The following is a 25,649-nucleotide window of genomic DNA, read 5'->3' on the forward strand; positions in this document are numbered from 1 at the left end:
AGAGAACTTGGGGTCGCCTCACAAGCGGAGACCAAGCCAGGAACTGAGGCAGGGAGATCTTTCCCCACCTCTGCCAGAGCCTCTGCTCATCCCTCCACATCCCAGGACCCCGCATTCCAGAGAGGTAAGGTGACTCAGCTGTGCCCATGCCTATGGGGCTTTGAAATCCTGTTCGTTCGTCCATCTATCTGTCCTTCCATCCACTTCCTCAGAGGGTATTTAGCAGGTCCAGATTTTTTGGTAGGACTGCAACTTTAAGGGGAAAGGCTAACTTTTTGTGATTCCATCGGACAAGAGCAATACCACGGAAGCAGCCAGTTCAATAGGAAGAGCCCCAGGCTGTGAGTCGGGAATCCGGTACTCTGGGCCCAGACCAGGAGCCCTCCCATATGCCACCTCCTCCCCAAGGATCCTCGGGATCATATTCTATCAACATAAGGAGCCAAATCCCCAGACCTATCTTGTGCCCTGCTCTTGCCAGGCAGGTCTGGCGCGACCATTCTCAGGACTGGTTATATGCTAAGAGGGGGTTGGGGAGATAAATTGGCTTTAGAATTCAAAAGACTAAAGCACTGACACTCCCTTGTTCCTGAAGGTAGGCATCTTTGGAGAGGCTGCTGACTGGTGGTCTAGGTTCTCTCTCTATGCTGATCCTTCTCACTCTGGGGCAGTTAACATTCTTCCTTGTGGCTTTGGCCACCACAGGCTGCCATCTCCTGTCTCCAGTGTCTGGCGTTAACACCATCAGCCCCTGCCAGTCCAAAGGATTCATGGTCCCAGTAAGCCACTTGTAACACATCTGGATCCTCTATCAGATGAGCGACTTTGGTGGCATCCTCAATTCAGTTTTCTCATCCATACAGAGGAGGTGATGTGCTTATACCCATCTGGCCGGGGGCTTTGGAAGGCACTGAGTTGATGCACAATGAGTGTTTGGATAAAGCTAGCACAGAGGAGGTGTTTCTGAAAAGGGGGTGGGGGTGGAGGAGTGCTTACAACTAGGGAAGATAGGAGCTGAGCCTGGGGGAGGGGAGGGCATTCCAGAGAAAAGGTCTGTATCCGTGAATACTAGAAAGGCTAATGAGGAAAAGGAATAATAAAGGGGAGAAAAGACCACAGAGATGCTTCCCATTTTACAAGGGAGAAAACTGAGCCACAGGGAAGTAACATGACAAGGTGGAGCCCCTCTTTTTTCAAAAGCTGTATTTCCCTGTACCCCTATTGTTCAGAAAATAGCAGTGATACAGAAGGGTGGCATCCTTAAGAAATATCTGTGATCTTGCCCATTACCATTTCTCTATGATTTCTTGTTTTCTTTTCTTTTGTGTTTGTGGTAGTTACGCTAGGTTCTGCATCAGAGTAACAGACACACTGGAGGGAGCGCACATTGTAAGTGCACAGCTCAATCAATTTTCACAGAGTGAACTTACTGCATGACCAGCTCCCAGACCAAGAAATAGAGCATGGCCAGTGCGCCAGAAGCCCAAGGGCTCCCTTCTTGTCACTAGCACCCCTGGGGTCACTGCTGTCCTAACTTCTAACAGCCCTGGTTAGTTTTGCCTGCTTTTGAGCTTTGTATGAATAGAATCCTGTGTCTTACGTTCTTTGGTATCTGACTTCCTTTGTTCACTCTCATGTCTGTGAGATTCATCGAGGTTCTTGGGTGTGTCTGTACTTTGTTCATTCTCCTTGCTCCACAGTGCTTCATCCTGTGACTATTTTATGCCTGCATTTTACTTGTATGTTCTACTGTGGATGGCCAGCCATTTGCCGCTGCCACTTCCAACGTTCACCCCAAACATTTAGCAGGCAGGAGGAAAAATGTGATGGCACCAAATGTTAATATCCAAAGCAGCACATGTTTGAGTCTGGACTCTTTGTGATCTATTTTGTCTGTTCCTTGCCTCCTCTGGCTCCCCGAATAGCTGTCACATATTTGCATGAAGTACTATATGCCATTCAATTTTTTTTTTTTTAAGAGAGAGAGGGTGGTGGGGAGGAGCAGAGGGAGAGGGAATCTTAAGCAGACTCCCCACTGAGTGTGGAACCTGATGCCAGGCTGATCTCATTACCCTGAGATCATGACCTGAGTAGAAACCAAGAGTCCGACACTTAACTGACTGAGCCACCCAGGTGCCTTGTGTACCATTCCCTTCTTACTTCATCTCCTCTCTATATTTATCTATGTACGTAGATATATAGATATAGATAGCTATAATTTCTATTTAAATATATTCTTTGTTGGGATCCCTGGGTGGCGCAGCGGTTTGGCTCCTGCCTTTGGCCCAGGGCGCGATCCTGGAGACCGGGGATCGAAGCCCACATCGGGCTCCCGGTGCATGGAGCCTGCTTCTCCCTCTGCCTAGGTCTCTGCCTCTCTCTCTCTCTCTGTGTGACTATCATAAATAAAATTTAAAATATATATATATATATATATATACTTTGTTTAGTAGGGGAGTCTTGCACTCATTTTCCCATTCGTTCTCAACTTGTGCAGTGTGACTATTTATTTATAAATACAAATTATATATAATATTTTTATAAATATAAGTTATATATAAATATATTTATAAGTTTATATTACACATATGTTAATCTATATAATCATACTGCCCAGGTCAAGAGGCACTGGGCTAGTATGAGTTTTCCTAAGAAAATGAGCCCAGGACTTCCCCACCAAACAAAGTGAGGGAGCAGAGTTGAGGATTAAATCAACAGTGTTCCTCAGGTGAGTGTTCTTGAGCTAGCCCCCTCGGAACCACTATCCCTCATTACCCCTGGACAGGGGCTGCAGCGGGAGGAAGATGGGGTCTTCAAGGGGCTGCAGACACTCTTAGCCTAAAGAACACCTCCAGGGGAGAAATTAGGACAGCAGGGCACAGTGGAAGGAACAGGGCCATGGAACCTACTTATGAGCTAGAGACCTCTCTGACGCACCTTCCTCCTCCCCAGAATAGGGGTACTCATGGCTACTTCAAAAGGATGTTGTGAGGATTAGATTTAATGTCCAGCACCTGGCACGAGTGAGCATGTGTTTTTCCCAGAAATGCCCTGTGTGCCCTATATCTTCTCTTTCTAACCCAGCTTTTGTCCTTCTCCATCCTAACTTAGGCCTCAGGTACTTGATCTGTGTGTGTTACAGCAACAGGCTCCCTTGCTCTGGGGCAGCAGAGGCAGGGAAGAGGAGAGGGAGGCAGCAGTATTTAGTGAGCCCCATATGACCCTCACACCCTCACACAACTCTCCTCCTCCCACTCTGGGTAATGGTAACCTCTCTCTTTCCTTGCCTTTTCAGGCCTGGGGGTATAAGATCTCCCTGGCTCTACTGGTCCTGGGTCCTGCAGTATCCTTGGTGGTTTCCAGTGTCTTTGATCAGACATCTGTAAATTGTTCCTTTATTAAGCTTTCCCTGACCACCCAGTACCTCAGTGCCATCCATTTCCTGCCCAGATTCAGACTGATCCATCCTAATACCGTGGTGTTTATACTGGGGAAAGTAATAAACCTGTAAGCATGTTCTCTGTTGCAGCCCCCCCCCCCCCCACTTCATGACCACCACCAGAAAGAAAGCTTCTGAGAATCTTGCTGTCCTCTTTTCTTGAACCTCAACTAACTGAATGAATTCTAGTGGGAGAATTATCTTTGTCAAGAACAACTTTAGGGGTTTCTTTGTTTCTCTAGGGTCAGAGTAGGAAATTGTATGGGTGCAGGAAGGTAATAAAATGGTTGAAAGTAGTGTGGGTACCCATCTACCCTCCCTCCAGGGCCCTTCATCAGAGGCCAAATCCCAAGAGAAGTCCTGTTCATAAATCATGCTTCTCCACTTGTTTAAGCTTGCTGCCACATAGGACCTGTATGTAGATAGGGGTCTTTAGAAAAAATAAAAGAACATAATATGGTGATGTTAAAGATTCAATACATGGTGAGCTGAAGTCATTAGAAGAGACTGGTTCATTTTACTCCCTTACACTGAAAGCTTCCACTCCTAAGGAATTTCCCTCTTCTACCTTGCATTTTATATGTGTATAAGCATTTCTTAACTTCACCAATGGAGTCTGAAGTCCTTGAGGAAAAAGGACTGTCCAAATAAAGTTTTCATAATGTTAAAAACATGAATCTGATACAAATATGAAATGAATACCTGTCAAAAATTAATTTAACTAATGAATGAAGGAACTAAGATGCTAATGCCAGGTCAGAGGACTTGAGGAACACATATTTAAAACATTACTTAAGAAAATCATAAGGATGCAAATTTGTAAGTCAAAAATGAAACTGGTTAATGTCCTATAGGGCAATAAAACAATAAGTTTTCAGTTATTTCTTTTTCTGCTAGTTATATGTCAATTGTATAAATGCATGCTTATGCATAATGTTGCATAAGTTTAAAATGTAAAACATAATGACTTGAGGTATATATATATATATATATATATATATATAGTGAAATGATATATGTATATATTGTGAAATGATCATAATAAGTTTGGTTAATATCCATCACCTCACATAATTTTTTTTCTTATGATGAAAATGTTTAATGAGCTATTATTTCTATCAGGCCAGAAAACAAAACAAAACAAAACAAAACCACTTGTATTTCTACAGGATGAAAATGTACAAGTTAGCATGTACTTCAAGTCTGGGCCCTAATCCACAGTAAATCATAGGTGAAACAAAGGTACCTTCTCCTAGAAAATTACATAATCTTGACAGGCCTGTCATATTGTGCCCTGGTATGAACTGTTACATCTGTAGACATCCTCTTGCCTTATTTCCTAGTTTTGGATAATTTATCTTTAACGGGATGTGCTATTGAACCATCTCACCCCCAGCAGAGCACCTGCCACAAAGTAGCTGCCCAGGAAGTGTTTGTTGAGTGAATGCACGAAAGGAACAGACACTCCAACCATTTATAGAGAAAGGTTAGCCAAGCTAAACCAGAGGACCACAATCTCATGGTCTGCCTGCTTTCCAAATAAGGATCAAACAGTTTCCCTGGGAGAACAGACCAGCAGTCCAAATAAGAACAATCTGTATGGGCAGGTGGGAAATGGAGCCAGTCCTGGTGACGCACAGCTTTCTCTTCACCTCGGGCTGCAGTTGGTCTGTGATAGCTCTATAATTGTTTTATAGTGTCAGTAGGGGTTCCCTAATAAATGGGCATTGCTAGTTTCTGGCAGCCCACAGAGCTGTACAGGTGCATCATGAAAGTGAGAGGGGAGAACTGTTAAATCTCAGGTCTAAAACTTTGAAATCCTGGCAATAGGGCTGTTAACAAAGCAGCACATGTAACTGACGGAAGCAGTAGGCAGGGGGTTGTTTTCCAACAGATTTTATCCAGCTTGGAGTTAGCAGGTGGAGAAGGTGAAGGTGTTCTAACAATTGGAGATAGTAGTTACATTTTAGATATTTAGAACCATCAAATATTTTATTTCATCCGCACGCTTTCAATTTCATGTTTTCAAGGATTTGGCTTGACATATTTTGCATCGTTGGAAAATATTTTCTCCAGGACTAGTGTTTCTTGAGGACTCCATTCCTAGGATGTCAGAACTGGGTAGATGGAGAGGTTTTTTTGCAGTTCCCACCCCACCTCACCATGCCCATTTTATAGAAGAAATAACTGAGGCCCTCAATTATTTAGCTATTGCTGTATAACAAGCCACTCTGAATTCATTAGCTTAAAACTACAGATCTTGATTATTTTCCATGATTCTGTGGGTCAGCTCAGAGGCTTTTCTAGTCTGGGTTGACTCAGCTAGGGCTAGATGGTCTAGGATGGTCTCCATCTGAGTGGCTGGTCATGGGCTGGCTGATAGTCTGGGGTGGATTGTCTCTGTTCCACATGTGTCTCATCATCCAACAGATTAGCCCAGGCTTCTTCACACAGTGGTCTTGAGATTTCAAGAGCAACAAAAACAGACAAGTCCCAATATACAAGCACTTATCGTTAGCCAAAGTAAATCTCATGGCCACACACAATGACAGTGTGGGGAGCAGCTACTCAAGGCATGGCTATTAAGAGAGTATTTGTAGACATTTTTGCAAACCACAGGCAAAAGGTACAGTAACCTGCCTAAGCTTACAAAACTAGATGAGGGCAATGCTAGGACATAGAACCAGGCCTCATACCTGCTAGCCCAGGCCCCTTCTATGATACCATAAATCCTTTTCCAGGATTTCAAAATAAAGCTCTCATTCCCTTTAAAAGCCCATTTTAGAGGTACTTGGAGCAGATATGCATGGTAGGCTTCAGTGAAGGGTCTTGATTTTGAGTGTTGAAAGAAATCCATCTTCTTGCTTAAAATAGTAAGTGGGGCAAGTGTCCCCAGAGTCACTCCCACCCCAGGCCAGCCTCTGAACCCTGCCATCTAATGCTCTTTGACTCTGCCTCTCAACAGCAGAACACCAGCCTTGACTGGGGTTTGGGATCTCCCATTCCATGTGGGGAGACATAGAATTCCTGCAGCAGTGTTTGTTTCCTGCTTTGACACCGGCCCCCTCTGGCCAAGGGATGACTTAGTTGGGCCATTTAGGCACTTTAATAATTTGGTGCCTTTTCCAATTGGGTCCTGGAAAATGGGTCCTAGATGGTTCTTAACTCTGATTTCTTTGCTACAATGGAGAAAGCATAACTTAAAAACCTTCAGTAATCCAGACTCATTAAATATTTCCTCAATATTTGACGTGGAGGGGAGGCTAAGCCCCACATGGCCCAAGGGCCCTCTGATGGCCACCCTTGATCTGTTCTCTACAGCCCTCTCAGCAGACAAAACCTCCCCTTAGCTTACACTTGAGGAGGGTTTGTCTTATACCAAAAGAGACTCTTCAAAGTGTGACTTTTAGGCAGGTCCACCATTCCCCTTGAGAAAGGTTCTAGAAAATACAATTTCTCCATTGCCTTACATTTGCAGAGATGTTTTAGATGATGGGTGAAGGTTTCTTTTGGCCAAATTGGCTTCCTACCCATGAGTTCTACTTCTTACATGTTTTCTTAGACTTGAAAGAATAATTTGTGTTTCACTTCTATTCATTCTTTAGCCTCACAGGACATAAGGAAATAGATCCTGGATAGTTCCCACTCTCTTTTCTTTGCCAGCAGTGGAGAAAGCACAACTTGAAAAATCACAAATAGCACACACATTTCCAAGATCAAAGCTGTTTATAGAAGTATCTGAGACAAGCCAGTGGGGTGTTGACTTCCATTTTGTCAGCCAGGCCCAAGAGCCTTCAATTAAGAAAGAAGCACGGGGGTGGGTGGCCCACAGTAGTGGCTCCTTTGCTGGGGAGCCAGCTCCCGGCTCAAGTGCAACTAGTTGACCATTCCTCGTGTCTTCTAAAGCCTCGCCTGGGATCATGAGCAGGGTCATTCCCCAGCCCTAAAATAAACATTTTGTAGTACGTTCTGCCACTATAATGCAAGATTCCTCAGCCATTAGTCAGGCTTTCAACAGAAGGCTCCGTTCCCAACCGAGTTGCACTACTCCTGCATTCTTGAAATGATGTGCCTGTATCACCAGCTCCCAGCGTTGTCTCCAGGCTTCTATAGCAAAGATTGAAGCATATTTCTGGCTTTTTCTTCTCTGCCAGGAATTTGCCTTTCCATGCTTGCTGTAGAATAAAGCCACTGATATCGTCTCTCCTCCTGCTGCCTGAAGGGGAGCGATTGCCATCACACTCCAACAGAGAGAGCAGAAGGTGGCCAGCCTTGTCATCTGGGTTTTTGCCAGTGCAAGCCTCCCCCGTTGGGTCCCGGTGCCTTCTTTCCGACACTTGACACTCGTGACACTCCACAGAACAAGCCTCCACCACCCCCTGCTGCCAGTGCCATAATGGTCTCTGTGCTGTCTGCCGGAGCCCCAAAGAGCAAGTGCAACCCCCTAAGAAAGCTGACTTTACTTCCTGAAACTCACTCTGTTTATTCTGGTTTTCTCTTCCTAGAAGCGCAGCTCCCCAGTCATGTGTAAAGATAATCAGGGGTGCCCTTTTATTCTTTTATCTCCCCAAACGGGGAAATTTTGCTCTTCCCTTTGAAATACCACCAGTGGCATTCTTGAACTTATTTTTAGATGTATGGAAGTGTTCCAAACAAAAATCGATCGATGCCTAGTACAGATAAAGCCCTGAGTGTATTTTCATGGGTAGAAGAAAAATGGAGTGTTTTAATGTGAAAGGAGCATAGCCATATGCCTGGGTGCAGTATGGCTTCCTTTAATCTGGAAAAAGGAAACAAGTATTGTCGATAATAATATGCAGATGTCTAGCCCCAAATGAGGACATATTGCTAATTAGCTATATTGTTAGTATGTTTTAAGGGGAGAGGCTACAGTGACATTAATTATAATCTCTGTTGTTTGTTGTTCAAAGTCTATGAGACCAAAAGCATTGCTAATAATATCTTCTTTAATATCTTCAATAGACGATTCCTAGATTGTTTTTTTTCTTTAGAATCCCACATAAAAGCCACATTAGGGGTAAGGGGTAATGAGGCCTGTAGCCTGAGCCTAATTAAAATGAAATCTAACTAGGCCCGTAGCCATCATTATCATCAACTAGTACTTATTGGGTGCCCCCTGAGCTTGTAGAATTGGAGGGTGTGGGCTTTGAGATTGCAGATATGCTTGTGATTTGCCCTCCAGAAATTTGCCATCCCATCTGCCTCCAAGAAGTCTGCCTGGTTGTGTTAATCTGGGAATAGTTACTACAGCCTTTTTAAAAAAAAAAAAAAAAAAAAACACTAAAACTCTCCTAGCCAGTCACCAATTTGTTCCTCTTTTGGAGGTTCTGGAAATGGTCAGATAAGCCTTCCCCCCCACCCCACCCCCCACATACTAGCCTTTGGTAGATGTTTGCAGAACAGGACAGGTGCCTCTTTGCAGACTGGGACAAAGATGCTTAGCATGCTTTTTCTGAAGGTGGACCCATCACCCAGTCCCATACCTTGATTGCTTCCTCTTGAGCTGATCACCCTGGTTTGCCCTGGATCCCTCTAAAGAACCTTTCCTTCTCCCTCTGCCTGTGCCAAATGACCAGCTGGAAACTCTGAACTTGTGACCACTTTGACCTTGATTGGCTGTGGCAACCCACCTTGGTCATGAGGATGGCCAGAACGAGCAGCTCCAGCCACGCAGTAGCTGGAAGCAGTGGTTGGGCCAGTGATGTCCTGAGAAGAAAGGATACAAATGATAAAGCTTTCAGAAAATGCCACCAAGGAAATGGTGACCTGGTGGAAAACCATAGCACTATGACAGAAAGCTTTCAGACCAAAGGCTAACAGGTTGAGATCTCTGTACTGGGCCTGACATTTGTATTATTTAACTCAGTAATGTCTTACTAAGGTTGCAGAGTAGTCCCACTCCATCCAGCTCTGATGCCCTTTGAGTCTCGGTCCCAGGCCCTGCCAAGCCCTGGGCAGTCTGCACCCATTTGCTTTGCCAGGATTGCAGTGTCCACTGGCCCAATTCCCCCTCTGCTCTGTTCTCTTCACCTGCTTCACCTGTTTGACTGTTGCTTGCCTCTGCAGTCTCGGCTCAAACATTATTTCTTCAGGAAAACTTTTCTCTTTTTTTAACACCAGTGTTCCAAGTGAGGAGTTTTAGAATTCCTATCTCAAGTGGTGACAGTAGTTTTTCACGCTTTCTCTCTTTTGTGACTATCATTGTAAGCTCATGGATTTTCATAGATTCTATGTGAAGTGGTCAACTACAAACTTTGTTTGACACCCAAATTGTCTAATCTTTGTGCAGTGAGGACCCTTCAGATTGGCTCCTATGTTCTTTGGAGAGGACACCATTAACTACTAAAAGCTTCCTCATTCTCTGGCACATCAGATTATCCCAAACTCACCTATACTTCCCTGCTCAAACTCTTGGAATCAGCTGGCTATTTGTCCAAAGGACCTCTGGTTTCTTCAGTGAGGGCAAGCTTCTTGAAATTTAATGATAGTATTTTAAGACAAATTAAAGGAAATATTACATTACACAGTGAGTAATATATTTGAGAAATATAACATATAGATGCTGAAACAATGAGAAAACTCTGTAAATGTTATGGAGAAGGGGATAGATGGCAGAGCTGGCATCCGTAGCCTGGCCGCCACTGTGAAGTTCACTGTGATGACCCACTAGATGCCCTATTGGTACGTCTGTCAGCTGGGAATTGTGTTCAGTTGCACAGAACAGAGTACCCAACTTTGAGTCACTTAACTGAACAGGACTTTTCCCTTTCTGTTGGTCGTCACAGCTCTAATATTCACGTCACAACAGGGGACATTGCTACTGGTGTTGCAGCATTGCCAATGTTAACATTAATGCTCCTGGTCACCAGTCCAGGTGATATGACTATGCCATCCAGGACCCGAGCCCCCTTGTCTTTCCATTCAGCCACCTTTAGAGACTAGCCTTTATTTATTTTTTTTTTAAACTTTATGGGTTTTTTTTTTTAATTTATTTATGATAGTCACAGAGAGAGAGAGAGGCAGAGACACAGGCAGAGGGAGAAGCAGGCTCCATGCACCGGGAGCCCGACGTGGGATTCGATCCCGGGTCTCCAGGATCGCGCCCTGGGCCAAAGGCAGGCGCCAAACCCCTGCGCCACCCAGGGATCCCTAGAGACTAGCCTTTAACCTCATGCCTGCTAGCAGCCTTATTTCACTTGAAGCACTTCTATCTGCATTCCAGATAGGAGAAAGTAGAAGAGAGGAAAGCAGAAGGTAAGCTGACTGCCTCCCACTCATCAGGCTCATCTGTCACCTTCCACTTCTATCTCATTGGGTGGAACTGCATCACATGGTCACTTCGAGCTTCAGTGGATGCTGGGAAGTGTAGTTTTAGCCAGGTTCATTGCCACCTGAAACAAATACTGAGTAGAAATAAATAAACAAACAAACAAACAAAATAGGAGAATAGAAGTGGGTAGGCACTTGCAATATCTGCCACAATACTGCCATCTAAGGCACAAATACATGGCTCCTATATTATTGTTTTATCATTGTTCTTAACATTTTATGATTACTTTTTTTCTATTTTAGATAAGAAGAGTTGTGAAGTAACAGAGGGGCAGGAGTTATGCACAAAGATGAGGAGCATCAAGTGTTAGCTATGTAATTTGGCCACTGTAGATTGCCTGCCTCAGCTGTTGAGAAATGCGTGTGTATAAACCACGTAATAGCATTAGTGTTTCTGCTGCTCTTTTTATTGGTAATCCCAGCTCCAGAAAGAACAGTGCTACTGCAGCTGCAGCACTGATTGAAGATAGGCTCAAAGACACATTGTGGGTAAAAGAAATGTTTTCTGAAACTAAGCTGACCTCCCCATGTCATATGAATTCAGGCAAAATGAATCCTGTAGCACCTTGGAAAGTAGGGTGATGTTTCCATTCTTCAGGTCCTGGACTTTCCCAAGATATGCATTCAGAAAAGGGCGTTGGCTTTTCTGAGTAAAACACAAACTATTTAAAATCTTCATCTTGAGGTCCACCCTTCCTGAGAATCTTCACTCTGCTAAAATAACTTAAGTAGGATACTCAGTGGGTAAACTTGTTGATATAGTTGGATGATGGCCATCAACCAAGACCTCTGCTGGGGCTTCTGCAAGGAAGATGTGCAGTTTCCAAGAAAGGGCTTTCTTCTACATCACTGGCAGACCCTGTCTACTGTCTCTCACCCCAGACATAAAATTGAGATTATCAAAATAGTGGCTACTCCCGAAGCTTGTTATTGGTTGAATAAAGTGGAGTTTCATTTTATATGAGGCATTGTAAGACACCCTTCCCCTGTCCTAAGGCTTCTAGTTTCTGGAAATTTGGGGCCATGCCATTGCAGGGAGCTAAGGTTTCCAGTTTAATATGTTTTGATAAAGATGCAGCAGTAATTCAGATATTCAGAGATTGTGATTAGTGTTTCTTTATTACTTCCCATCTTCCAAATGCTTTATGAACACTGAGCTTGTTTGGAGCATGGGTGGGGGGATTGGGAAAAGATGGAGAAATGCCACATTGTGTGCAAAACTGAAGCCAAAACATACTTTAGCCCCAGTCTATTCCCGGCAGAGGAGCTTGTGGCCTGAGCTGGCCAGCCTATTGCCCTAACTCTACGCTTCTCTCTCTCCTCTTTTTTTTTTCATGTGTAGACACAACCCAACTGAGTTGTCTTGACCATCCTGCTGGGACAGCATGGGACTCTCCTTATTATCTGCTGTTTCACATGGAGGAGTGTTGAGCCACAGAAAGTTTAATGGCTTTTCTTGGTTCATGGCTGAGCCAGGATCACTCTATGGTAGCTTATCACTTACCAAGAAATTCCAGAGTCAGACCAAGAAACCAATCAGATTCAGTCCTTGGTTTTTCAGCCATCTAAGCAAAATGCCAAATAACATTTCCTATCTCTTCTTCTAAAATGTGAATTTTAAGGGTAGAAAGTCTACTTCATCACAAGGTAAAGGAAAGAGAGCTCCATTTTTAACCCAGTCAAGCAGGGTGTCCTAGTTACTATAATGAAGTTAGGGCTGGATTTGCAGGCAATCCCTAAAGCAATTGACAAGCAAATTTTGGTCCCCTTCTGAGAGTTATACGCTCAAATACTCTGCAAGAAATTCTCCATGAGAGTCCAACTATGCTCACTAACGCTGTTGAAGAAGTTTTAGGATTGGGGTCCTGGAAGAAGAGCTAGAGAACAATTACCTTCAATCATCTCCCCTTGGACTATGATAGAGAGAACTCTTATGTTGAGGGAAGACTTAGCATTCTCCTCTCTCCTTCCCCTGCTCTCCTTCCCCTCCACCCCCTCTCTCCATGTGCTGGGCTCAGTCTCCACATAATACATTTGGCCCTTATTGCATTGAGCAATGCCTAGGAATGCCAGGGCAACTCCCTCTACGAAGATGTGCCAAGAGACAGAAACCATGGCAGACAGGTGGCTGGAAAGGTGAACAAAGAAAGACGCTGCCCTTAGCCACACTTCTTGAGCAAAAAGGGAGGGCAAGCAAAAACATGAGGATGAGTAGCCAGCTTCCCCACTGTGTAGCTCTCTATCTGCATGTTTTAAAGAAGAGACAGAAGACGGCTATCTCTGCCTTGCACTTGCAGGGAAGGGTGCCCCAGCCTCTTGTCAGAATCACTGGGGAAGGGTCGGTGTGCAGCCTGATGGTCCCTTGCCCTCTTGGCACATTCACAAAGGTAGTCTGTGCACCAGCAAGTTTATGCCTCAGCCTCATTTCTGTTTAAAGGATATAGGAGAGATCCATTCCCTCAAATTAGCTCTCTAAGAAGATATCTATCTGCTACATGTGTTTCATCCTCTGGCTGTTCTTGACCTTTGGTACTCAGAGTTGAGAGTGTTTTGATACCAGATGTAACCCTTTGGCTGGGTCAGAGGCCCCACAGTGGGGGCAGGGAGTGCATGTGGAGACAGTGTGCTCCAAAACCCCCAAACATGCCCAAGAATAACAAGAGCATTAACCACTGACCCAAACGCTGGTGAAATTCTATCTCTACATCTCCCTTCACCAGTAAACATGAAAATGCCATCCCTGAAGGGATGGAGAAAACCTCCAATGAGAAGTCCAGGGAGAACAAGAGGAGAGAAGGGCTGGTTTGAGAAAGAAGTACAGCAACTTCGACACTCTTCAATCACTATAAAAATTCTCCCCTAATGACAACTAAATAGAGACATTTTTACTAGCTGGGAAAAACAACAGATTTGTGCTTTTCTTTTTAGAATAAAGGCATTAAATTTCAAAATGCCTTCTTGTCACTTTTTCTCTGGCTATCCCCATCTCTTCCTCCTCATCCAATGCAGTCTTTCCTCCTTCACTCCATACCAGCCTCACTGGCCTTCTTTCTGTCCCACAAAGGGGCCAAGTTCACCCCCGGTTCAGGACCATCTTACTTGCTATTCCCTCTGCGAGAATGTTCCTCCCCTAGACTGCAACGGGTGTTCAGGTCTCACCTTCCCAAAGAGGTTTTCCCCAGGAACCTGTCTAATGTTGTTCCCGGCCACTCTCCATCATGTTCTTCTTTTTTCTAGCCAGTCATCACTTTCTGATCTGATTTTATTTGTCATATTTATTATTTTTCCCTCAATTGGTTGTACACATTAAGAGAATAGGGTCCATGTCTTATTCATGGCTATATCTCCTGTGCCTAGCATGTGGTTGGCACATGTTGACTAGATGGATGCATGGAATGGATGGGAAATGGATAAGTGGATGGATGGAGAGATGGAGGGATGGATGGATATAGCCAATGATTTGGCTCAAGTATTTTATACAGTTTGGTCAGATCCTTTGTTCCTTGGCCTACACCAAAGAAATAACTCTGAACATGGGGGCTATAGCTAATGCCAGAGTGATTAATTAATGGAAGCCATAAGGAGAAAACTATAATCTGATTCCAGTTCTGAATGAACACCTATTCTCCTTCAAAATAGCATTTTTGTGTTGATATCTTTCTCAATATTTAATAAACATCCCATAACACATTAGCCCTCAGAAAAGTTTCAAATAGCAGGCTGGGAACAGGTTCCTGATGATTTGGCCTTTTGAATATGGAGTAACCAAGATGGAGTAAACCAAGGGGATGAAGTAAACCACGGGGAGTAAACCAAGATAAAGTAAACTAAGGGAAGTGAAGATGACTTGAGAATACCATCCTGGCTTAATTCCAGCCACTGGAATCATCTTTGCTCCTGAATTTAATGGACTGTTAAGGCTGGTATTTTCAAATCACATGCCTCCTATTTATTTGTTCATTTGCCTATCTGTTTGTTTTAGAATAACCTCCACGTGGAAAGTGACTCTACATCAGAAACAAGCTTTCCTTTCTCTAAAGAAGCAGCAGGGGAACATCTGGACCATCAGGCTGCACATCAACCCTTCCCCAGACAGCGATTCCAGCAAGAGCCTGGGCACCCTTCACTGCAAAGAGATAGCCCCAGATCCTTTCTCCTTGATCTACCAAACTTTCCAGATCTTTCCAAAGCTGATATCAATGGGCAGAATCCAAATATCCAGGTAATGCTTGAGAGTTGAAAGGTGGAAGAAAATGAAACAATCTATCTCTTTGTGTCCTGATCTGATTCTAAAGCAACTACTGCCTTAACTCACTTTCCTTCTTAACCTCTTATGAATCCGGTTTATGATCATATGATCTCTGTCAGAACAGTGTTGTATTTCATCTCTGTGACACCCTTGATTGTGAGATGCACCATTATTTTATGAACCACTAAAAAAAGAAAGCATTGATAATTAAAGTATTGCACACCAATGATTACAATACATCCTGCTTTCAGAGATGTTGAAATGTAAAAACAAAACAAAATTGTATGCCTTGAAATTGATAAAATATGGTAGCTGTAGAAAAGAGCCAATTTAACATGGAAGTACACTCAGCAAAGCATGGTATTATTTCAAATGTACTCAGGAAGGCACACTCTCAAATACCTCTTAGCTTGCCTTGGACACCAGCAACTCCTTCAGGAGGTGACAACACTTCAGTTGCTCTAAAATGTAGGTGACTGCTTCAGAAAGTTGGATGAGAGGTAGGGAGGTGAGAACAGAAGTTCCTAGGGGAGATATGAATCTGTACTGCTAAGATGGGCTGGATGAAGCTGAAGGAAATGGGAGGTTAGGGAAAAGTACCTGGGATTAAAGTAGCAAACCTTATTTACACTGAAATAGACATGCTTTACAAAACAAATGTTGATCTGATTTGACTGTCCCAACACCAGGAGATGAAGGGCACATCATTTTTCCATTATCAGTCAAGCAACAGGTACTCAGGAAGTTCCTGTTTGGTTTGCCCAAGGTTATATGGCTAGCAAATAGTGGTTGGAGCTCAAATCTAGACTCTTCGACGCCTAAGAATACTCACCCTACCACTCCATGTTTTAGAGACAAACTCCTAATTTTGAATTTTGCTTGTACAAAATTTCCTCTGTGTCTTCTCAGAGTTGCTGCCCATGATAGCCAAGAAAGGGGACTGAGTAGTCAACAAGGCAGCATCATCCCTGTCATAGCCCCTGTCCTCATTTGCCTGCTTCCATACTTTTTTTTTTGCTTCCATACTCTTAAGCTTTGTTGTCGATTCTTTTCATTTGAGAAAGGGCAGCATTTTCTCATTCTTCCTCTCTGCTTCAAATTCCAATTAGCCTACATGTCAGAAAGTTCCTGAACCTGATGTCAGAGTAATTGATCCTTAATTAAGTTAACTATCCCTCTTTCAAGACTAACATTCTCTGCATGACACCATTTTAGATCAGATTTCCATGGTCAGAGTTGTTTTGCTCATCACACCACTGACATAGTGGCTAACAAATGTCACTGAGAATACACCCCAATTAGAATGTTGACCAGCCCCTACTGTGTATAAAATGCTGTGTTAGGTTATGGGAAATTAAGAAATGTAAGACCTTCTCCGTCCAGGAAATGCCATAGGTACGAAGTTCCCGGCTACCCCTCACAACAGTGCCAAAAGGATCATGGAGATAGAGGAGGGAAAAAAATGCTATGTTCCATTGTGAACAGGTTTGAATAGATGAGAAGTAGGGCAAGATAATGATGAGAGGGTCCAGAAGTGAAAAATGTTTCAGAGGTCACTCTTTGACAACCCACGCACAGAAACCATGGCATGCACCTGTTAACATTTCCAGTAAGTCATATGTTGTTCGAATTGATTAATTGGAAAAACAGGAAATCAAACTCCAATAAAAAAATATACAAAAAAAAATGTTTAGTAGGAAAAAAAATTGGAAAAACAGGCATTTTGCCCCACCGTCCTCTCGCCAGGAAGTGGCTACATGGCTCTCTGCTAAAGAACAAAGGATCCACTTGGGGGAGGTGTAGATTGGCAAATAAATAAATAAATAAATAAATAAATAAATAAATAAATAAATAAAAAATAAAAAATAAATAAATGCAGACATCTCCTTACTGCTGCTTGACAGTGCTCCCCATCAGGCCTTTTCCTACAGGAAGTGATTTTTTTCCTTGTTTATAGTTTTCATAGTTTCAGGACTAGACCAGCTTCACTCCAAGGGAGCTTAGGCCATTCCCAAAACAATTTTAGGCTTGCTGTAACTCACATTTTTTCCCCTATAGGTGAGAAATGTCACAGTGGGTTTTAATGCTGAGGATTGAGCTTTAATTTAATAGATTTAAGAATTTCTTTTGTAAAATTGCAAGAAAATGCCTGGATTCAGGGGAACTGAAGGCTGCAGGGAGACTGTCTTCTCATTGGAAAGTTACTAAGTACATGGGGCTATACCTAAGAACCAGATTTGAAGCAGAATTTCCCAGGGTCCCATCTCTCTCCTAGATAAATCCATAAGTCTGGGAATCTCCAGACCTCACTTGGTCATTTTGAAAACATGAACCTAAATGTTAGGGAAGAACGGTGGTTGAGATCCTCAGACCTGGGAAACCTAGATTACTTTTCCAAAGAGAAGGACAGGGTGACAGTGAAGTGCTAAGCTCTCTGCAGCCCACACAATGGATCTGTGCATGAGGTCAGTAGAGCACCCAAGGGCAAAATTCATTTCACATCATCCTAATCTGTATTGCTTCCCTAGGTAGGAAGTAAAGAATGCTCTGGAACAGTTCTACCTGGCTTCCTGAGGGCAAGCGGCTCTTGGCATTGGCAGGTGTAGAGAGAACTAGAATGAGCCAAGAGGGCAGAGAATACAGCGAGGGGAGTTATGAAAAGACTGCACACGAGAGTCTGGCAAAGCCTCTTGCACTGTTCTAAAATGCAGCTTCCCTGTGCACTGTCACGAAAGTATGACCGCAGAGATGGTACAGGTGAGAATTGTTTGCCTTGTCCCCTCTGAGATGCCACAGATTTAGAACAGGTGCAAAGTAACAATCAGTGGGTTTGTTTTCAGTCTGTCTTACCACCACTCCAGCACATGAATAAAAAGCTTGCCCTCAGGTGCTTCTTCAGAAAGAGATGCTTTGGAGTACAGAGTAGGAAGAGGACAGAGCCACTCTAACGTCCTCATTCCTTTTCTGAGTTGGCCTTTGGACAGCAAAGATCACCATAGCTCCCAAGATCATAGGTTTCCCCATAGCTGCAAATATCAAGGTTATGGGCAGAATGGATTCAAAATTTGATGGCGCTCCAGCCTACACACTGTTAGAGTCCAAAGCCTATGAAGGCTAAGGTACCACCACCTTTGTGTCCACTGCCTAGACAGGCCACTCCACTTCCCCTTTGTATGATTCCCATGACTGTTAGCCTTCCTTGGGCAGTAGAGAGGAGTGAGCAGCCAGTTTTATTGATCTGATAACCTGTTGGTCCTAAAGAAAAGGAAATTGAGCTGCATTTCTGGCCTTCTCTTTCTGGAAGGCCACAAAGGCTACTCAAATATGTTCAAAGAAAATGAAGCAGATGCAATTCCTGAGAGCCCCAGCCTAGATCTGTGTGCTAGTGTGTGAGGGTTCATATGCAAGCACACGCGGTTGTACACACTCACACATGCACATACACATACACACAACGTTGGTGCTGCAGCACCACTGCACTTGAGTAAACCAGTTCCCTGGTGGTCCTTTAAAAGATGAAGTGCTTTTCTAAAAGGGGGTGATGGTTTGTTTCTGTGTTGGCAGCCCTTATCCCTTCCTTACAGCACTGCTCTTTTGTTGAAATGCACTGGTTTGACACGGGGGTGGGGAGGGGTGTTCAGCCAAGCAGACAGCCCCAGTGATCACCGAGGGCAGTCAAAGCATTTCCTCTCCCCAGGGAGCCGAGCAAAGACAGGTGAAGGGCACATCCATGGGCTCAGCTTCTGCTGCCAGGGCCCCTGGGTGTGTCTACCTCCCGCCATCCACACACAGCTGGCAACCTGCCCGTTGCCCCCACCTAGCTGCCCTTCACTGAAGCCGGGGAGCTGCACAGGAATTTGATACCCCTCTCTCTGAACAACCCCTCCCCCAACCTCCTCGAGTGTCTGAAAGAGTTTCCCACGCTCTAAGACGAGTGTCTGCTGTCTTTCCTGCCAAATGACCCACACCTTTCCGAAGTGGCATTGCTGAGCCTGTGCAAGGGGTTACATCCCTATTGGGCCTCTTAACTTTGGGGAAGGGAAATCCTTTAAAAAGCCCAGCTTTTTTGGAGCTTTTTGAAACACTCCCCCACCTCCTGCCACCCCTCCAGGCCAGGTGGAACTGGATTAGGGCTGTGGAAGTGAGTGGGAAAAAGACAGCAATGCACAAATAGCCTCAGACTCCTGAACCCAATCTCCATATTAAATCTAAAACAATAGTCGAAGTTGGATTGTGTTAAAAATAAATAAATAAATAATTCAGGAAAGAAAGGAAACTCTCCCAGGACAAGCTAGACTTGAACTTCAGTATTTTGTTGGCTGGGTTTTTGGTCTCCAGCTGATGGTCAGATAGCAAAGACAAAAGTCTCTAAAATAAACTCATTATTAGGCTTACTGCATCAATTCATTACCACAGTAGCTATTCACAACCAAATATTTCTCTTTTCTGGATCAAGCCAAGATTAGTATTCATTTCAACCAATATACTTATTTCTTTTTTCCCACTGAGGGAGACTTAAAATAGTCATATAAAGGTCTTTTTTTTCCTCTTGACTCAGACTTACATTGCCATACTTTACATGGCCATCAGCCTCTTAAGGGCCATAAAATACAATCAGATGGGTTGGCTGGGGCTGTAAACATGTGTGCTTCTATTTTTTATTCCCCTCCTCTTTTTTCTCTAAAATACTTTCAGAATTGCAGCTCTGGCCAACTGAGAACCAGGAAATCTCTATGCCCAAAACATGGACCCACACACCTATGGGGACAAGCCTGTATTGGGAAAATTCTGATGGGGGCATAGTGTCCAGACCATGGACAAGAGTCCACTAACCTGCCTTTGGGATAGGCACCACCAGAGTCTGCCAGGCTTGGCCACTATGGCTCCATGCAGGTTACTCAAACTCTCTATGCCCCTGTTTCTTTGTCTATAAAATGAGATGACAATACTACCCATGAGTATCTCTATAGTACAATACTGCCCAGAAGGTGTTGTGAGGATTAAGAGAGATCATCCATGTGAAGCACCTAGCACAGGGCCAGGTATATGGTAAACTTCCCCAAACGAGTGGACGCAGGTTGGTGTTGGCCATGGATTGAGATGACAGAGGAAACATATAAAATAATTGGGAATACCAGAACTCATTTCGAGACAAGCTCTATACCTTCCTTGCTATTCACCTCAGAAACTTGAATTTTCCACATCACTTTCTCTGCCTGAAATTCAAATCTAACTCATGTAGAACAAGCAATAATGTTTGGGCAAGCACACCGCAAGTCTCAAAGCATTAACCACAGTTAGCTGGGTTACCATAGTTGTTTTTAGAGCATCAGTGAGTCTGAGAGGAGGGGACTGATTATATATCTCCATAGCCCATTTTGTGTTCTTTCTGCAGTAGTTGTCAAGGAAGGAGAGGGCCTTTCACTGGAGATTATTTTCTTGTCCCTGGATGCTCAGTTCTCCTGAGGAAATCATAGTTTTCAAGTCTTAGAGGACAAAACTAAGAGATTCTAGAAGATTCTCCTGAGTTGAGAAAGTCTAGGCCTCTGTTTTCTGAGAGTCATTAGTTTATTAACTGATAGACTGAGAATTGTGATAATTTCTCTACACTTTTCCAAGTGTAGAGTTTGTTTCTAATAAATGTCTTGACTATCAAGAGGAGGAAAGGAGTGGTAACACTTTGTAGAATCTTATCCTCATTTCCCAAGTTTGGACAGAATTCCCCAAACTGACACCTCTCTCTCTCTCTCTGGGTTTTTTTTTTTTTTTTTCGTGGAGCTGATAAGATCCTGCCAGAAGTTGGACTTGAGTCTTTTGAAGGAGTTCTCTGACTTGTATTGTCTTGATTCATGGTATGGAAAAGTCCAGAAGAGTAAATATACTAAGCCACATCAATTATGTGTATTAAGGAAGAGAAAGGATGATAAGGTCTAGCATCTTTATCGTCTTGGAAATCTGCTGTACTCACTCCCACACCTTCAGCCTATCACATCAATTATTGTTTAAGGCATCTTTATCAGCACATTCTTTGATGCTAAAAAGGAAAAAAAAATGTAAATAGAATGAGAGCAACTGGAAATATAAAACTAATCTCTGCCATCCAAGAAGCCACTGACATGCTCATTAAGTTTCTTTAATTGGATTCCTATAATATTTCAGGTTCAAGATTAGATTTCTTCTTTTGATATCAGTATGAGAGCTCCACATTAACTGTAGGGAAGGTTGAATTCTAAAGTTTGAGTGTGTGTGTGTGTGTGTGTGTGTGTGTGTTTTGTTTTGTTTTGGGGGTTTTGTTTGTTTTGTTTTGTTTTTAATTCAATTGGGGCAGTGGCCAGTAATTAAAGGGGAAAAAGAAACCTCTAAGCTGTTGAGATTTAGTCATCGATATAGTTTTTGGAGTAAATTTGTATTTTGCTACTTATTGCCTGGCCAGACAACAAATCTATTTTGGTTGGATCTGAGCAACAGTTTGGAGAAAAAAAAAATCGTATTGACGGTAATAGCTTAAAACATGAAATTGTTTTTATTCCCAGCTTGGAGAAATTGCAGGGCACGTTTTGCTTAGGCAATCCCTTTGACTCCAGTCTGAGTACAAATGGAATACCAAAACTGTTGGGCACATTCCCCCTTATCTTCTACCCAGAGACTGATTTCATTACCATAATTGCAGGCTTGCCTGGCTCTTGGCAGCTTCTCCCCTCTGAGACCCTTAACAGCCTTACAGACGATTGTTGCGGCTCAGTTGTTCTGTCTGTAGGCAGAGGGGGACGAGACTGCAGAGGAGAAAGGTTCTGTCTCCAGAGGCTCAGCATTGCCCTATCACTGCCCAACTGTGTACTCCTGGGACGCTTGTCCTTTCAGGGTTGCATGTGGAGTCACTCTCTCCAGCAACCAGCCATTCCAACAAATAAGATTGATAAAAGACATATGATTCCTTTTTTTTTCTTTTTGAAATTTGAAAGATTACTAAAAGTTCCATACTTATTTTTAAATATACAAGAGATACTTTCAAGACCAGAGAATTGTGGTGCGGAATAAAGCCAATGATGCCCTTCTAGGCATCCCACACCAGAAGAAAGATTCACTTGGCTTGCTGCAGCCCGAGGATACTCTGGGACTGACAACCATTCTCTTGACCTTATGTCTGGACCACACAAGGCCAAAGCCCAGGCCCGGCATCGGCCTGGCAACTTCCTTGGAAGGTCAAAGCAAGTAGAATTCGAATCTCCCCCTTCCTAACACACTAGGAAGGGACTGTTTGTCTCAGGGATGGGCACACCCTGGTGCAGTTTGGCAGAGCATCCCAGCAACTCTCTCAGATGTCGGGTTAGGGCAAAACTGGAAATGCATCTTCCCAGTACATCTTGCGCTGATTACTCAGAGCACATGTTTCTGATTCATTTGTGCACAGCTCATCCAGGGGGTGTTGCAAGGGCTATGTGATGGCCAAAGAAACCCAATGAGTCTTTTATTATATTTTTTTAAACAAGTTTCTCTACGTTGATTGTCTCTTGGAGCCAGGAAACTGCATTCTTCCAGCCCCGTGACTTCAACACTAGGCTAAGTAAATCTGAGAGCAAGTTCTAACCTTGGCTCTGAAATTATCTGCTCTGACCCTGAGGGTCAGTTGAGGAGTGTGCACACAAGGTCCAAATATGGAATGAGTGAAAGTCTTGAAGTCACAGTGCTCACACCTCCACACAACCTTGGCCGCCAGCCCCCACTAGCCTCTGGGCCATCTTGCCCCACTACTTACATGAGGGGACAGTACTTCTGTTACTTCTTGAGAGACAGTGTGGCAAATTTGTTAAGAACATGAGCTCTGGGGCTTGACTATCCACATCTGCCACTTACCAGCTGTATGACCTTAAGCAAGTTGTTAACGTCTCTGTGAAAAGCTAACCTATTGCTGTCTAGCAACCAAAACTTAACATCTTGAAGTGGTGACCATTGGATTGTTCAGGGTCCTGTGGGTTAGGAAGATGAACAAGGCTGTGCCAGTAGAGCTTGTCTCTGGTCCACAAGGTATTGGCTGTGGTAACCCAACTGGGCTGAAGCCTCCAAGGTGGCCTCACATGACTGGTGCCCTGGAGCTGGCCATTGGCTGAGGTACCTCAGTTCTCCACCAGGTGGCCTCTCTCTTCACATGATCTCTATGTGCAAGGCTTCCTTACCTAGAGGGAGGAACCGATCCAAGAAAATGAAAATGGAAGTTGCAGGACTTCCTAGCGCTTGTCATAGTGTCAATCCTACCATATTCTACCGAACAAGGTGAATCACAAGAATAGGCCAGAATGAAGAGGAGAGGAAATCACTTCTTAATGAGAAGTGTAGCACACACATATGAGGACGGGACAAATTGCTGGGGCCGTCTTTGCATGCAGTCAATCACAGGGCCCAATCAATAGTACCAACCTTATACGGTTGGCATGAGGTTTAAATAAATTAATATAGCAGGGCATTTAGAGGAGTGCCTGGTATCGACTAAGTCTGTGCCTGTACTGTCTTAGTAAATCGACTAAGTCATTTACTGTACTCAGTAAATGTTCGATTTTATTGTAATTATTCTTGTGTCACCTCAGGAGGACGTTTACTCCTTGAATTAAAGATTTCCCAGCAGTATAGTCATCAGTGAATCAGGAGCCCCAGTGATGACCTCCCAGCGTGAGGCCCATGTACATCAGTCCTATCTGGCCATGGGGTCTATTGGGCCACCTCTGGGTGTTTCCCATTCTGTTGCACCATGTAGTCTCAGCATTCCTTAATGAGGGGCGCAGCCATCATTTCCCTCTGCTTTCTTAGACGTCCTTCTGAGGGTGTCTAGTTTGGAGGCTGTCGACTCCTCATTGACTCTGGCCTGTTCTGAATTCTTCAGGTCACCATAGAGGTGGTGGATGGTCCTGACTCTGAAGCAGATAAAGATCAGCACTCGGAGAATAAGCCCAGCTGGTCAGTCCCATCCCCTGACTGGAGGGCCTGGTGGCAGAGGTCCTTGTCCTTGACAAGGGCAAACAGCGGGGATCAAGACTATAAGTACGACAGTACCTCAGACGACAGCAACTTCCTCAACCCCCCCAGGGGGTGGGACCGTCCAGCCCCAGGCCACCGGACTTTTGAGGCCAAAGAGCAGCCAGAATATGGTGAGTTTACCACCCAGTGACATAAAATTGGGGAGAATAAATGAGGATGATGAGACCTAATGGACACGGTCAAGCCAAACCCAGTTTACAGTGTGTGGTTTCGGGTCTTCTGTGAGGCATACCTCATGAAGACTTTATTCCACAGAAGCCCCAAGAAGGCACCAGCAGCTGCATTTTTCTGGAAAGACTATAATTTTTAAATCATACCAATTATCCTAGGAGAGAATCTTTTTTTTTTTTTTTTTTTTTAGTTAGGGGTCGTTGAGGTTCTACCTTTTCTCCCCCAAATTTCAGTTTTATTTCTAAAAATGAAGAAATCACCAAATTGACTTCCTTGTATATTTTACTGGAAAAATTCATACTGAAAATCAATTTAGTAAAAAGAGGAGTGTCCAGCTGCTTCTTTTGACCAGGCAGCCATGTTATTATGTCTGACATTGGCAGTGGAGCAGCCCTTGGGAATCCACAGGAGTCTGTGCTTCATGGGTTGTCAAAGGCAGGCTTCCCCACCAATAAATTTCAAGATGCCAAGTAGGACTTCTAGTTTCCCATGAAAAGTCCTTTTTCACTTGAGTTGAGTGGGAGACAGATTGAGGGAAATTCAGCTCCACTCAGTCATTCAGGCATCCAGGCTCCTTTCATCTTAGAGCTCCACCAACTACCAGGGCCTGGGGTATGCCTTGGAAGCTCAGCATCCAGTTGGCAGCCAAGGAAACAGGTGCAGCCTGGAAGAGGCACACATGCCCTTAACCACCCAGGCTGGAGATGATCCGATCATGTCCACTCAGACTCTATTGGTGACACTTAATCATATGGCCCCACCTAGATGCAAAGGAAGCTGGGAAACACATCCTGGGTGTGCAAGAAGAGGAAAGAGACCTGGCAAGCTTTCATGGGGGATCAGAGTCTGCCCAGAGTCAGTATTAATAAGAATATCTGATGTCATGCACATGCCTCCATCATGATGGTGTTCTAGTGGCTTCACCACCAGCAGCCTTAGAAACAAATGCTGAATGATGGGAATGACTTGTCTCACACCATTGTACTCTCACCCTTACCTCCATTTCTCAGTAGAAAGACCAGCTGTATATTGGAGAGTCACTTCGGCCACTAAGAGATGATACTAGGCAACTTCCAAAACAGGAAGACCGTTTTGCATGCCTTGTGTTGGGCACCATGCTATGCTCTGGGAATCCAAAAGTTAGAAAGATGCAGGCCTTCCCAAAAGAGGATCTCACCTCTCTGTGGACAAGGGAGAAAAGTTGTGTGATAGAGGAAAACAGTGCCATGGTAGAGATACACATCAAAGGCTAAGGGAGCAGAAAGAGAGAACTCCTACCGTCCTTCCAGCCAGGGAGCTTGTAAAACCTCCCCTTTCCCAGAAGTCCAGGTCCAGTTTATCTGTTTTCCAAGGGAAAGGACAAGGGATAGTCACCAATATGTATATAGCATTCACCGTGCACTTGGCCTT

General features: G+C 44.0%; 1 protein-coding gene across 1 annotated transcript in view; it reads left to right on the forward strand.

Moving 5' to 3' along the window:
* The window catches only part of ISM1 (isthmin 1), a 73,332-nt gene that overhangs the window by 32,323 nt on the left and 15,360 nt on the right, over positions 1-25,649 (forward strand). The window contains exons 2-3 of the mRNA XM_041732425.1: positions 14,772-15,011; positions 23,914-24,178. Coding sequence (XP_041588359.1) covers positions 14,772-15,011; positions 23,914-24,178 — 505 coding nt within the window. The remainder of the gene's footprint in view (positions 1-14,771; positions 15,012-23,913; positions 24,179-25,649) is intronic.

The sequence above is a fragment of the Vulpes lagopus genome, chromosome 18 (genome assembly GCF_018345385.1).
Source record: "Vulpes lagopus strain Blue_001 chromosome 18, ASM1834538v1, whole genome shotgun sequence".
In the NCBI taxonomy this organism is placed as follows: Eukaryota; Metazoa; Chordata; class Mammalia; order Carnivora; family Canidae; genus Vulpes; species Vulpes lagopus.